Source organism: Epinephelus fuscoguttatus, linkage group LG12 (assembly GCF_011397635.1).
Source record: "Epinephelus fuscoguttatus linkage group LG12, E.fuscoguttatus.final_Chr_v1".
In the NCBI taxonomy this organism is placed as follows: Eukaryota; Metazoa; Chordata; class Actinopteri; order Perciformes; family Serranidae; genus Epinephelus; species Epinephelus fuscoguttatus.
Genome location: NC_064763.1, coordinates 27,387,511 through 27,401,545, shown reverse-complemented (window position 1 = coordinate 27,401,545; position 14,035 = coordinate 27,387,511). Strand labels below are relative to the sequence as shown.

General features: G+C 42.2%; 1 protein-coding gene across 3 annotated transcripts in view; it reads left to right on the top strand.

The window, feature by feature from the left end:
* cadm2a (cell adhesion molecule 2a) overlaps window positions 1-14,035 on the top strand; it is a 361,176-nt gene that overhangs the window by 321,952 nt on the left and 25,189 nt on the right. For all 3 annotated transcript variants that reach the window (XM_049592823.1, XM_049592825.1, XM_049592824.1), the window contains 3 exons: window positions 7,460-7,621; window positions 8,029-8,119; window positions 8,227-8,405. In XM_049592823.1, the coding sequence (XP_049448780.1) occupies window positions 7,460-7,621; window positions 8,029-8,119; window positions 8,227-8,405 (432 nt within the window). The remainder of the gene's footprint in view (window positions 1-7,459; window positions 7,622-8,028; window positions 8,120-8,226; window positions 8,406-14,035) is intronic.

Here is a 14,035-nt window from a genome sequence, read left to right as displayed (position 1 = left end):
TTTTTTCTGTATTTGAAAAGAATATATATAAACACTTTCAAATGCACATGGGTGACAGAGACCATATTTGTGCATTTTGAATTGCCATTTTTTAAGGGAAATCATAGAGATTGTGTGAAAATGTAAGAAAGCTGCAGAGAGCCAAGACATGTACGAACAGTATAATGTGTGAGAGGGCAGTTGTAGACAATACACGTGGGGTTGCTGGCTGGCTGCACTTACAATTTATACATATTCATAATAACAGGCTCAAGAGCTTAAAGAAGATGCATTTTTAATTTTCTCGCCTGTTTAAATGTAAATATAAGGAGAATTCCAGCTGGGTTTTGTTTCTAGGAACATTATATTATTTACTTTAGAATGTGCTATACAGTGATGTGGCCTCCATCCTGAAGTAGCTGAATACCTTAATGTTTTAAATCACATACTGGTTGCAAAAGAAAAGAACACCCCACATTTAAGACTCCATGTTTGACTTTTTTTGAGAGAAAGTTTGATATAAGTACTGACAGACGCTCTGCAGTAGCTGCTATATAATATCATTTCCAGCATTTTTTAAAAGTTCCAACAATAACTCTCCCCAAAAATCTCTTGATTGGACAAACTAACAGTGGCATGAGACTGGCCAGATGACTTTTTTGACTGACAGCTCTGAGCTTTAATGGCAGCTTCATGTCAGCTGCTCCTTTCAGCTGCACTTAAAATGTGATAAGATATTTATAGACCAATTATACCTTCTCTCACCCACACCCATGCGCACACACTCTTGTGCACGCACACACAATGGCTCAGAAGCCACGAGTGCACACAGGCTGACGCACTCTAACAATGAGGTATTGCTTGCTGCTAGACAACTGTTATTATGTTCCTAAAGTGGATCTAAGAAGCCTTTGGACCAAGTAATGATATTAATGAACTCGAACTTTGTGAGAGCACGTTTTGCAGTACTCTTATCCTGAATCACACAGAGGCAATCAGAGTCCATTCAAATCGCCGTGAGACAAGAATCTAAATGGGTCTAGACACTGAAATCACACAGCAGAATTGTATAGAAAGTGCAATCTCTCCGATAATGTTTTTCACATTTACAATGAGGAACCTCTGAAAGAGAAATATTATGAACTAACTTTCAGATGTCATATTGTGTTTTTTCACTTACAGCCAACCTACCACAATAAACAGAGGACTTTAAGTTCCAGACAGAACATTAGGTTAGTTGCTACAGGGGCATCGCTGAGTGCCCATCACATTGATTGGAGTACTTAAATTCTGGTCTTGTACAACATGACATATGAGCACAATCAAACTGTACATTTCAGGATGATTCACTGAGTTTATTCAGACAAAGTATTTTGAATTGGCATTCTTTTAAAAAATGAAAACATTGTAAATTATAATCCCCTTTTCAAACTTGTGCTAGGACAAAAATATTGACGTAAAGACATAAGTAAAATTGTGCTATAACCTTTTTGTAATCCGGTGATTTTATTTTAACCTTTCTTTGGTGTAAGCAAGCTGACACCTCTGGAGATGAAAAATGAAACTAACCTGAAAGTGCCAAAAACTGCAGTACCTCGCATGGCTACTTGAGACTGGCTCCAAGCAGAGTCTGTCCCCATAGACATCTATGTTAAAATGCCCGACAATACAGCAGAAATTAACATCTTACAACCCGATACGAAAAAAAGGTTTTGGTCTCTATAGCTAGTTTAATTATGCATAATTAAGGGCAGGGTTGCTTTTAGTGACAGGCTGTCTGCAGGCATCACCACAGTCTATGAGTCAGATACACCCCTCGCTCCTCCACAGCTCCACCCTCTTGTCTGACTTTGGTCACGTCTGGCTCCAAAAAACCAAGATATCCATCCATCCATTTTCATCTACTTATCCAGGGCCAGGTCACGGGGGCAGCATGGCAAGCAAAGCACCCCAGACGTCCCTCTCCCCAGCAACGCTTTCCATTTCCTCCATGGGGGATCCCAAAGTGTTCCCAGGCCAGATGAGATATGTAATCCCTCCAGCGTGTTCTGGGTCTGCCCCGGGGCCTCCTACTAGTGGGATGTGCCCAGAACACCTCCATCAGGAGGCACCCAGGAGGCATCCTGATCAGAGGCCCAAACCACCTCAACTGACCCCTTTCGATGCGAAGGAGCAGCGGCTCTACTCCGAGCTCCCTCCGGATGTCTGAGGTCCTCACCCCATCTAAGGCCATCTCTCTCTGTGTGTCTGAGCAGTGTTGTCCAGGGCTAATAGCCCCCTGGTAGGGTCTCCCAAGGCAAAGTGGTCCCAGGGGAGGGGCCAGACCAAGAGCGATTCAAGTAGACCTTGATGAAATGGAATATTCGGACTTTGAGCATCTCGCACGGCATGGGGCCACCAGGAGCCAGACCTGGGGGGAGCTGACCAGCAAGTGTCTGGTGGCTGGGCCTTGGGCCATGTGTGCCAGTTGGGCTCAGCCCATATAAGTAACATGGAGCCGTCACCCTGTGGGTCCACCACCCGCAGGGACTAAAATCAGGGTTCAAGTGCATTGCGCGCGGGGCAGCAGGCAAGGGCAGGGTCCCCGGCGTGCTGATCCCTGGTGTCTTGGACTGGCTCTAGGGATAGGGTAAGATAGCTATGGCCAAAATACCAAAACCACGGCTTCACAAAAGGGAGTCCATAAACCAACAGGTGATGTCAGGGTAGCTATGTCCATTATTTTATAGTCTGTGAGTGCGAGTCAGTTCAACCGGCTTCTCATTAACCCCAAACTAACCTCAACAATACATCTAAGACTTTTCCATTGGTACTTTTGGCTATGCCAAGTCAAACAATGCCATTCTGATTTGTGTTTCCATTAGTAGTTTAAATGTTCCAAGTTTGTGCCGGAGATGGACCATCTGTGGAGGTCAAATCGTGTCTGACTGCCTCCAAATAGGTTGAGGTGACATCAGATGGGCTTCATCATCATTCAGTGACGATTCTGTTTAAATAGCCTCCGCTGCTACTACCAAACATAGCAGATACTTCATCAGTTTCAACTGAGGCTAGTTGCCAAGCAAAATTCTAACAACAGTCTGAAAAAAAACTAATGATGATAAGTAGCTGGAAACCAATTATGAGTATACAGAAGCTAAAGAGGGCGCTGCTTTTAAAAGTCATCGATTCAAGTCAAGTGTATCATTAGTTATTATTTCTATTAGTCCTTTTCCAATGACATGTGCTGGCTTGGCTTGGTTTTACTTTGCGCATCAGGACAGCAGGGGATTTGCATCTCTATACAATAACAAGAGAATAGAGGAAAAAGACAAAAACAATAGGGTGACATTGAAAACAGTATATCTGTAGGAGGAGGAGAAAGACAAGTTTAAGTGATGGAGAGACAAAGAGGCAGGGCGAAGCAGTCTATGAGGACGTGGAATAACTACTAGAAATAGGATAATGTTTGCAGCTGCTAAAGCATGCCACGATATTAAGAACTCGATGTCCTCTCCCTTCCTACACTCTTTCTTTCTCTCCTTTGTCTCCAGCAGTTTCTTCTTTGAGAAGAAACCCAGCCATTTTTCCCCTCTCCCTTGTTGTCTGGGTGGATGTTGCTAACACTGCAGACCTGTCAGTCATTCATCTCTAGGGGAGGCGGGCTCATTGCCTCAGTTGGGGGGAAGTGACTGAGCGGAATAGTTGATTGGCAGAATCGAGAGGGAGAGGAGACAGTGGGGTGGAATGCTTAGAAAGTGGAGCAGATGAGCGCAGAGGAGAGAAGGATATGGAGCGTAAACAGTCTCTTTAGGACATACAAACAAAGGCGGCCAGCATGAGAGAGAGAGAGAGCGAGAGAGAGAGAGAGAGAGAGACACTGTACATACACTGATGCTTGCTTGAATTTGCTATGATGAGAAAAGAAAAAGGGACATGATTTCACAAAGCAGGGCGACACCTGAATGCAGAGATAAGCCTGGACAGCTGAACACAGCATTATAGTTTTTTTTCTCTCTCTTATGAAGAAAAACCTTGTAGGAGTGTGGATGAGCAGGTTTGATATGATTTAAAATACTGGCTGCTGGCATGGTGCGAGCAGACCAACCACCCCCAACAGACTGGTTGAACAGATGTGACTGAAAAGAAGGATGTGTTATAAATACCTGCTTGGAGGTGGATGCGTATAAGCAATTAAGTTACAGCTAGTAAAAGCAGATCTTAGCGGTGGTGAGTTGTGAATGTTGGCTTAAGTGTGTAGTCTGGAGGAGGATGGTCATTTGTATTACATAACGCATACTTAACAGTCTGAATTTTGGAGAACATTCATGTCATGTGCGTAGGCTGAGACTTCATCAAAAAATTGGCATCTTCAAATGTTGTCTGGTACAGTACCTGAACACAGCAACAGATCCTAAATTATTTAGGTATGAAATCGTGGAGGATCACTGTTGAGGACATTGATGTTTCCTAAATTCTGAGGGTTATTCTTACTTTAGCTTTATTTTTTCAGGCTGGTAAATAGGAACGTGTAAAACAGCAAGAATTAATGAGGTGTTCTTAGGTATGCAGAGAGGATCTCAGTCTAGCACTGGACTGTCATTCTGTGTGGCGTCGAAACTCTGGTCATCTGGACCGTGCACAGGGCGCCCTGACCAGGTACAGAGTGTCAAGCTCAAGGACAGTTTGATGGGGACGGAGGGAATCAGTGGTGCAAGAGTCAACTCTGTAACCTTCTTGTTCAAATGACCTCTTTACCGAATGCCGAGTTATGAAACATTGGGCCCCTGGGCAGAGACATGCGAAAGGCCCCACCAACTTTTGTGCATGGGAGCAAGACACACAGGCTTTGTAGTTGTTTAGTTTCTTTTTGTTATATTGCATCTCTTTGTAATCATCTCTCTGTTTGTGCTCATTTTGTGTCTCCTCATAGATGTTTTAGTCTTTTTGTAATTATTTTTTGTCTGTGTTTCCTTCGTCTCTTTTGTAGTCATTTTGAGTTTCTTAGTGGTTGTTTAATGTCTCTGTGGTTGTTTTGCCCCCTTTTGTAGTCCTTATGAGTCTCTTTGTTTCTCTTTGCAGCTATGTTGCATCTCTTTTGTAGCTGTTTGTGTGTCTCTTTGTAGTCGTTATGTGTTTCCTTGTGGTTATTTTGAGTCTCTTCCCGGTCAGTCTGTGTCTCTTACCTACTAGGCATCACTGCTTTCAGGCATGATGATTTATTGCGAGCCAATAAGATTTCAAGGACGCTAATGTGGTGGTCAAAGATTGGTGTCATGAGGGCTGGTCGTGAAACTTTAATCAAACACGTTTGGCTTATCTAAGGCTGATATCACTGGGGAGGCAAATGAAGCAATAATGATGTGATCAAGGAGCAAGCCAAATTTCAGGACATCATGTAGATAATTTGAGGAAACTGGGTTGGAGGAGTTTTCCAATGCCTTGGCAATGACTGGGGTGTTGATGGGCATAGAGAGGTGGATCAGCTGTTTGGTTCTTATTACAAGGCAGGTGTTGAAGGGGTAGCTCTGAGAGCAGGTTGTACAGATGGAGAGGACTTTGCATAATGATACTTTGCAACGAGACTGATTGAAGTTATTGCCAAACGTCTGATTGGCCCTGCTTTGTCCCAGTGAGGCTAGAAATGGATGTCAGGTACAAGGACTGGAGGGAGAGGTAGAAGTGAAGTGCATGAAAGTGTTTGGTGAGATTAAGATGTCATGTGGGAGCACTGAGGCCCAAGGAGCCTCAGGCAGAGATGTTAGGTGAGGCCACAGGTGGTTATGAAGGCCTACAGCGTAGTTTGTCAAAGTGCGGCCCTCGCACCAGTGGCGGCCCTCAAAACGTTTTGTGCAGCCCCTGAACATTACATGCAATGCATATTTTAATTATCTGCGGCCCATTTCAATACTTTTGCTTCCAATAGGTTACATTTAATACGCTACTAAGCTATGCGTCACACTGCATCAGACTGCGCCACCCTAACAAGTGTCAGGTGAGGATTGTCAACTTGCCCCTAGCAAGTATCACGGGGATTACATTCTGTCATCAGTGCTGTTAGCAAAAGTTAGCGATTTTAGTGGACAACTCAACAGCTTAACGTCACAGTAAGATGGAAAAGAGATTTTGTTTTATTTTCACACTTTTCTTATGTGGCAGCCGATCAAAATGCTGGCTCCCTAAATGGCACATTACTCATCGAAACTTTAAGAACCCCTGGCCTACAGTGAAAATATACACATTACATTCGAAAACACCCTGACCTAGAGGAGAGTCAGGTGGGTTTCGTTACAGTTCAGACAAGTGTTGGATGTGTGCTTTAGGACTGGAGATGAGCTGGTGACGTGAGCTGGGTCTTTTTTCTCGTTTGATAATTTTGTTTGCTTGATTATTGATTTTTTTGGTCTAAAACCTTTGTCTGTGCAGGATTTTTTCAGGAATCATGAGGCGTTTTTGGACCAAATGGTTCTGTAGACTCCCTGAGTGAAACTGCCCAATGGGGAGCTCCCACAAGAGAGTTTATCTTCAAGGGCTTTTTTTTGTCTGTTTGCATTCGCAATGCCAATAGCTACACTGAAGTGACGTACTGTAAGTCAGCCAACGGGTGGTATAGCAATATCACTTTAGCTTTGATTCTTGTATTCTTATGGTACAAACACAACATATGAAGAGGTTCCTAGAACTAGTTTCTTAGAGCTATGAAAAAGTCCCTCTGGTCCAAAAACACCTATGTAATATGTTATCATGAGTATCCCAGTTCTGAGGATTATCCTGGTTTTGATTTCATCCAGGATATGATGTTTACTTTACATGTAATGCAGAGGAATCGGGTTATTCATATCTCCATATACATGATAAATATTATTATGCCGGTTACTGATTTCTGCATTCTATTTGTGCAGGTGCTTTGATGTTTACAACACTAATCTGAAACCAACACTGTACATTTGCAACCATTTGACAGCTTTACTGCTAATGTCTTCTCTGCTCTGATTTCCTGAGAGAAGCCATGCTACTCTTTAACACTGTCCTGCACTTCAACCGATGTCAGCCTGTCGCTACCACCATGTAAAACAGACAAGCAGTAGATGAAAATACACAGCCTCTTTCATTACGAACAGACAAAAGTGAGGCGCTTTGGCTGCCGCTCCTGTGCAGGTAGTTGGCAGCACTTAATGACCGGGACAAGGTGTATGCATGCAACAGCTTATCTGGGTTTCTTAAGTCAACCAGGATACTCATGTCCGTGTGGATTCACTGAAATGCCCAAGCACCACTATAGAGATGTCAGTATGAAGAATTTGTGAAATTTTTCATTTAGGTGCTTGTTGCATGGCATGAAAAGTCCTTGTCTATATAGATAGAAGACCCTGATGGAGTCTGGTTGTGAAGCAGGGCTCAACCAAACTGTTAAACACAGGGGCATCACGTTGATGTGTGGCCCTGACTCCTTGCAAGATAAATGTGCTGCATCTGTGACAGTATGCAACTTTCTCCAAAGGTGCCAAAGAGGTGAATGCAAGTGGGAAGACATTTACAGTACGGAGCTCTCTGCAGCTGCACGTGGACAGAAATGATGATGGAGTGGCCTACACCTGCAGAGTGGACCATGTGGCACTCACACAGACACCACAGCAGGCCACTGAAGTCCTGGAGGTCCACTGTGAGTGCACACACTAAGACACGCACACGCTCACACACGTGGACTGCGCATACAGACAGAAGCCGATAAAGAAATACACATGAAAGAGGAAGTAACTAAGAATGCTTTTACAGCCTCAGAATCCTCTGTGCTGGGAAAGAAAATGTAATAATTTATCACCTATGAATAACTCCATGCACTGTGTTTGAATTGGGACAATGTTATTATAAGGACATATCATAAATCACTGTTCTTTTTATGTAATATTTTATCCAAAACTCACATGATGACATCTTGAATAATTACATTTTGAAAACTGTAGGATTTTGTTCAAGGAAAACTCACTGGGATGAACCTTTTTTTGGCAGAGATAACCATGGAAAAGTTAAACGTATTCAATATTGTCACCCACACTCTGTCTGTCCTAGATGCTCCTCGTGTAGAGATCACCCACTCCCTCGCTTTCCCTCAAGAGGGCCAGTACTTAAAGCTGGAGTGTGTGTCCAAAGGAAACCCCTCGTAAGTCACTCAAATTCTGTGTTAGTTGATGTCAGCCTTTTATACAGTGCTTCAGACAGGGACATGAAGTGTGCCTTGTTTCTCTTTCACATCCTCTAACCTACCAGGCCAGACCCTGTGATGTGGACAAAGGACGGGGGTGAACTTCCTGACCTGGACAGGATGATTGTAGAGGGGAGGGAGCTCACCTTTACTTCACTCAACAAGACAGACAATGGCACCTACCGCTGTGAAGCCGGCAATCACCTAGGGACCAGCAGTGCTGAATATACACTCTACGTCTATGGTGAGTTTAAAGGAAAGGCTGATATGTGGGTAATTGTGTTAACTCATTTTGGACAACTTACAGATGAAGGACCTTTGAAAGGAAAAAAAGCTACAAGAGGATGCCTTCAACTCCAATAATGCTACAGATAAATAGGGGAAAGTATGAACCTCACGGGCACAACACCAAACTTGAGTGCAAAAACCAAGATTATAACACATCCTGATCTGCATACTGTATCAGTGCTAAGAGTGATTAGTGGTACCATCTCTCACAGGGACAATAAGGGCCTCAGGTGACACAAATGCCACCAACGCCTTTCCTTAAATAAACCTGCGTCCCAGATCCTCCACACACACACTTTCACACACACACCAGAAGGGGAAATGTGTGAGGGAGGCAGAATTTAGTGCTGCGTTGTCAGGAATATCACCAGGAAGGATAAGTAATTCCTAGTAACGCCAGAGGAGGTGGGGGATAAAGGGACTCAGCGCGAGGGAAAAACAGATAGTTCTTCTTTGCTTCCGTTTCTCCACTGCCATTTGTCTCTTGTCATTACGTAAAACTGCTTAAAAAGGAAGCAGAGCAGTGACACATCTCCTTACCCTGTGCTTTGGGAAATTAGGTAGTGTGTGTAATAAGGGACAAAAAGGAAGGTAGGTTTTTTTTGGCCAGAGAGACCATAAGACTGGAGGCAAAAGAGAATTTCCCTAAGTGGATCAATAAAATATTACATTATTATCATTACATGCACCTAGGGGGGTGTTCCATTTGCTCTCTTCTCTAAAAGCAGTTTTAATCTGATGAACATGAAAGAATAAACCATAGCCGATAGCTATGCTTTGCCAGAGCTACAGTGATTTCTAGTATGCTCTTGACTGTCCTTGGTGGTTGTACAGTAATAACCAGATCGGGAGCGATGAAGGATGTAACCAAGGTTACCGTCAATAGTTCATGAAGTGCTTTCTGGTGGTCGTAGCCAAGGCCACAGCAACACAGGAAAACTCAGTCAGGAATGTTGAAAAAGGACAATAACTAATAACAATTACAAAAAATAAACCTGGACAGTCAAGTGCTTTATTAGATCCACGTATAAAAGTAAGGCCATAACTGTCATATAAATATGATGTCATCTTGTAAATGAAAGGCATTTTAATGTCTTACAACTTGGCTAGCAGTCCTTAGTAGTGTCCGCTGAGTGATATTAAAATGGTTGAATTCAAGGTAAGGACAAGGTAAAATCCCAAAGTTATACAAGTCAAACTCGACTTCTCCTGCATAGCAACGCTGTCTGCACACTTTATTTCTGATTATTCATTCTACACAGAAGCTCCTGCGACACGACAAATGTAGGGTTTTTAATTTGTATGAAGACCTTTTTCAAACCACCTAATGTAGCATTAAAGGTCCAGTGTGTTGGATTTAGTGGCATCTAGCGGTGAGGTTGCAGACTGCAACCAACTGAAACTTCTCTCATGTGTCAAGCTTGTAGGAGAACTATGGTGGCCGACGTGAAATTGCAAATGGCCCTATGTAGAGCCAGTGTTTGTCCAGTCTGGGCTATGGTTAACTCAGTGGTTAACTCTTATAAACTGCTCATTCTGAGGTGGCCACCCAACTGATGAAATTAATTTGAGGCTAATATTACTGTCTTTAAGAGGCTATGAAGGTTGTGTCATATGAAACTAAACAACGAAGGCATCCATTGGTACCAACCATGTTCATTCATTCATTCATACAAACTTTTATTGAGGACTCAGGAAATCAATTGAGGGAGACCGAGCATGAACAAAGACATTAAAAACAATCAATGAGCAAACAAAGAACCATAATGCATATCAATTAAAACAGAAATGAAATCATGCAAAGCAACAACAGCGATAAATGCTTGCAAAAAGTAGAAATACAGGATGATAAACATGTCATGGTGTAGATGTATAGGTAAAAGCATCTACACTCAATTAAAACGAGATCAGAAATAAGGTATTTAAACACCCATAAGGATGGCAGAGTGTCCAAGGTTAAGGTCTTTTGCAGATTATTCCATGTATATGGTGCACTGTAAGAGAATGGCACCTTCCTAGTTCAGTTCTGATTAAGGGAATGTGAAGCAACAACCTATTCTGTGAGTGAACATCAAGATTATGTGAGGTCAGAGTTAAAGGGGATGAAATATGGGGTGAAAGCATCTGTATCAAGGCTTTATAAATGAACAAATACCAGTACTATTACTGCCTCACAGCCAAATGTGGCCAGCTGACCTTTAGGTAAAGGTGGCAGTGATGGGATCACCTTTAATGAACCTTAGGCCTGAGTGGTAGACAGCATCCAGTGATTTCAGTGTAGAGGCAGCAGCTTTTCCGTATATAACATCCCCATAATCCAAAACAGACAAGAATACAGAATGTACAGTTCTTTTTCTATGTACAAAAGGAAAACAGTTCTTATTTCTGTACAGGAAGTATTGAAGAATTCTTCTCAATGTTAGCGTAGCTTGTCAGAAAAGAGACAAAATAATGCTCCAAGGTTAGGCTAAATGAACTCTCACCTCAAGATATCTGAATGAAAATGGGTTCTATGGGTACCCATGAGTTTCCCTTAAACTTGAGATGGCTTGTTCCCAGTAAATGTTTTGTTCCTTTCAAACTTCCTCAAATTGAAGCTGTATATTTGTCTTTTTGGGAAAAAGACAACCAGCCTATTTGAAGGACAGTGAATCATCTGACATGTACAAATAAATACAGGAATGATTCAAAATGTTAACTGTACTAGTATACATCTATGTACATCAGATAATTAGTAGTATTATCCGTAAAATACGAAAACAGAGTATATCAGTATGTGATTCCTTAACTCTCCGTACTGATGTAGTTTTCAACTGGTCTGTATACCGTAACAGCATAAGTAAATTCCTGATATTCAATTATGGCTTTCAGTTTTGGTGTGCCACCTCAAGATTTTCAGTGGTCCCATCTGGCCAAACCAATGAAAAGTTTCGGGGGTGGGGGTGGGGGGGGGTTGGTGGCTTAGTGGTAGAGCAGGCACCCCATGTACAAGGCTGTCGCCGCAGCGACCCGGGTTCGAGTCCAGCCCATGGCCCTTTGCTGCATGTCATCCCCCCTCTCTCTGTCCCCCTTTCACGCTTACCTGTCCTGTCCAATAAAGGCAAAATGCCCTAAAATATCTTTAAAAAAAAAAAAAAAAAAATTCTGGGGGGGCACCGAACGAAAACACATTTCTTAGTTTCAGGTGATACACACTAATAAAAACATAGTTATGAATGTTATATTTCTGCCAATATATAGCCCTAAATCCTACACACTGGACCTTAAACAACATTAATAGTCACATAACTAAGATAAATAACTAAAACAAATAATTTCTGTCACAGGTGTCACAGTTGCATTCAAAGCCACAAAACACATCCGCACTGAGGAGGTATCATAAATATCTGATATTTGTGATACTTTTTTCTTTCAAATTCAAATCCTATGTGAAGGCTGCATTAAATCAGAGAGCGATGTTAAGCACACAAATAGAATTCACATACACCTGCACATCAGATCACCAGAGTTTAAATAAGGATATTTTGCAGAATATTGATGAGGATCATGCAAGGTGAAAGAAAAATAATGTAATTATCTTGTGTAATAAATTATCAGTCCACCCAAATTGGCATATCAGAGCCCTTTATTACTTAAACCTCAAAAGTTTAATTTTGCACTTCCTTTTGACGCCCCCAGTAACCCCTTGTCTAATTGCAGTGAATAGTTTGGGGAGACTTAATGAATGTCCCACATGCCATGTTGTCTGTGTGCAGCTAACAGTTCCCTCAAATGCCAGCTGAATGTAACAACAAGAATAACCAATGCACATAATGACAGTAATGTTATTAAACTGACAAATTCTACACCACAGAAAAAGGCAATTGGGTACGGGAGGGTCAAAGAGTGCTATTCATTACCTGTTCTTTTGAAATGGCACCCAGTCTGTTCCTACCCTTCATTAGTAATTAGCACACCTTTTAGCCTTTCACAATTGCCGCCATAATTCTTCGAAAATACCTTTTTAATGGTTCCCCTCCAACGAGGAGACATTCTCTCTCTTCCCTCTTTCCTGAAGACATGCACTTAGCTGCTCAGTGATTCACGGTAAGGCTGAAATGTCACCGAGACGCGCAGGACAGTTGGCCCTGAGAAAGAGTACCACAGCCAATTAAAAGCCTCAAGCTCACCATAAAAAGCAGAGTGGCACAAACATAAAAGCCAAGGTGGTAGTGTAACCTCATTAACTTTGTTACGCAATATTTCAGTCCCCTTTATTCCTGTTGCTTTAATATGTGACAGTGAGAAACACTGCCCTGGATGAAGCAGTCTTACCATGATACTGCAGTGAGAGGTAAAAAAAAACAGCACACTGGTGATGATGGCTTGGCTGCTTTTTCCTGAAGTCATTCTTGTAAACAGATAATTGGCACAGATCATTTGTCAATTGACTTTCTGCATTTGGTGTGGAGAGGTGTCAAGTGCAGGATCTATTCTCGCAGACATGAGCCAACATCAGCAGATTCAAAAATAATCTTGTTCTCTTGCTACAGAAATGACCCTCACATTCAAAGACAGGACATTTTAAGACGTAACGAAAAGGAAAATATAGGGGATTGGGACATAAACGTAACAAGAGGATGTCAGCTTGCAAAATGTGTCTTCCATCACACTTGAAGTACAAACTGTATCACTCTATTTCAGATTTTGCACTTTGCCCAAGTAATACCCAGAGGCTGCTCCCACCCATGGAGAAAAAGTCTGAATATAGCCAAAATCTATGCCTGTCTTTTCCTTGAGACAGGAAATGCTCAACAGTTATAAGTACATACGAGACCTTCAGCTATTTAACCATGTATTGGTCTCTTCTAATATGACCTAGACAGTCATTTTAAAGGGACAATATATATTTTTCCTCTTACCCGTAGTAGTATTTCTCAATCTATATTGCTTTGGTGTGAGTTGCTGAGATGTCTGCCTTCTCTCAAGTACGAAGGCCCTGACAAACCAAGCTGACGGTTGGCCATCAGTCAGTGTTGGGTAATCGGCGAGCATCTGTTGCTGTAGTTGGTGCGTATGTCCTGCACCGTTGCCCCTTGTCAGCCCCATCTGCTCTGCGGAAGTGAGGAAAGTAAACAAACAGCCAAAGTCAAGAGGGGGTGAGATTAAGATGGTTATAGAGAGATGGTACTGACTGAACCAAAGGGTGGTCCCAAATAATGTGTAATTTTCTTGCTACTTGTTCAATTATAATCACTTCATTGTGGGGACTGTATGATAACTTAATTTCAAAAAGACAAAACGTAGATTAGTAAAACAAAAACTTTGTTCCCCCTCATTAAGTAATGGGGATGCATTTGCTCCACTTGCTCCAGAGATCAGGCACCTATGCCTGATTTGTGCAGCATGTTCATGTACAATTTTTTGGTGGAGACATAGGCAGTGTAAAGGCAATGCAACAGTCAGCTTTCATTGCCGCAAGTTCTCTGATGTCAGTTCGGTGTGTCTGGGCCTTAACGGAACAAGATGGCATTCGAGTTGTGGTGCCTAAAGCTCTAAAAAAAAAAATACATTTGAAAAACTCAACAACAGTTTCTCTTTATGGAA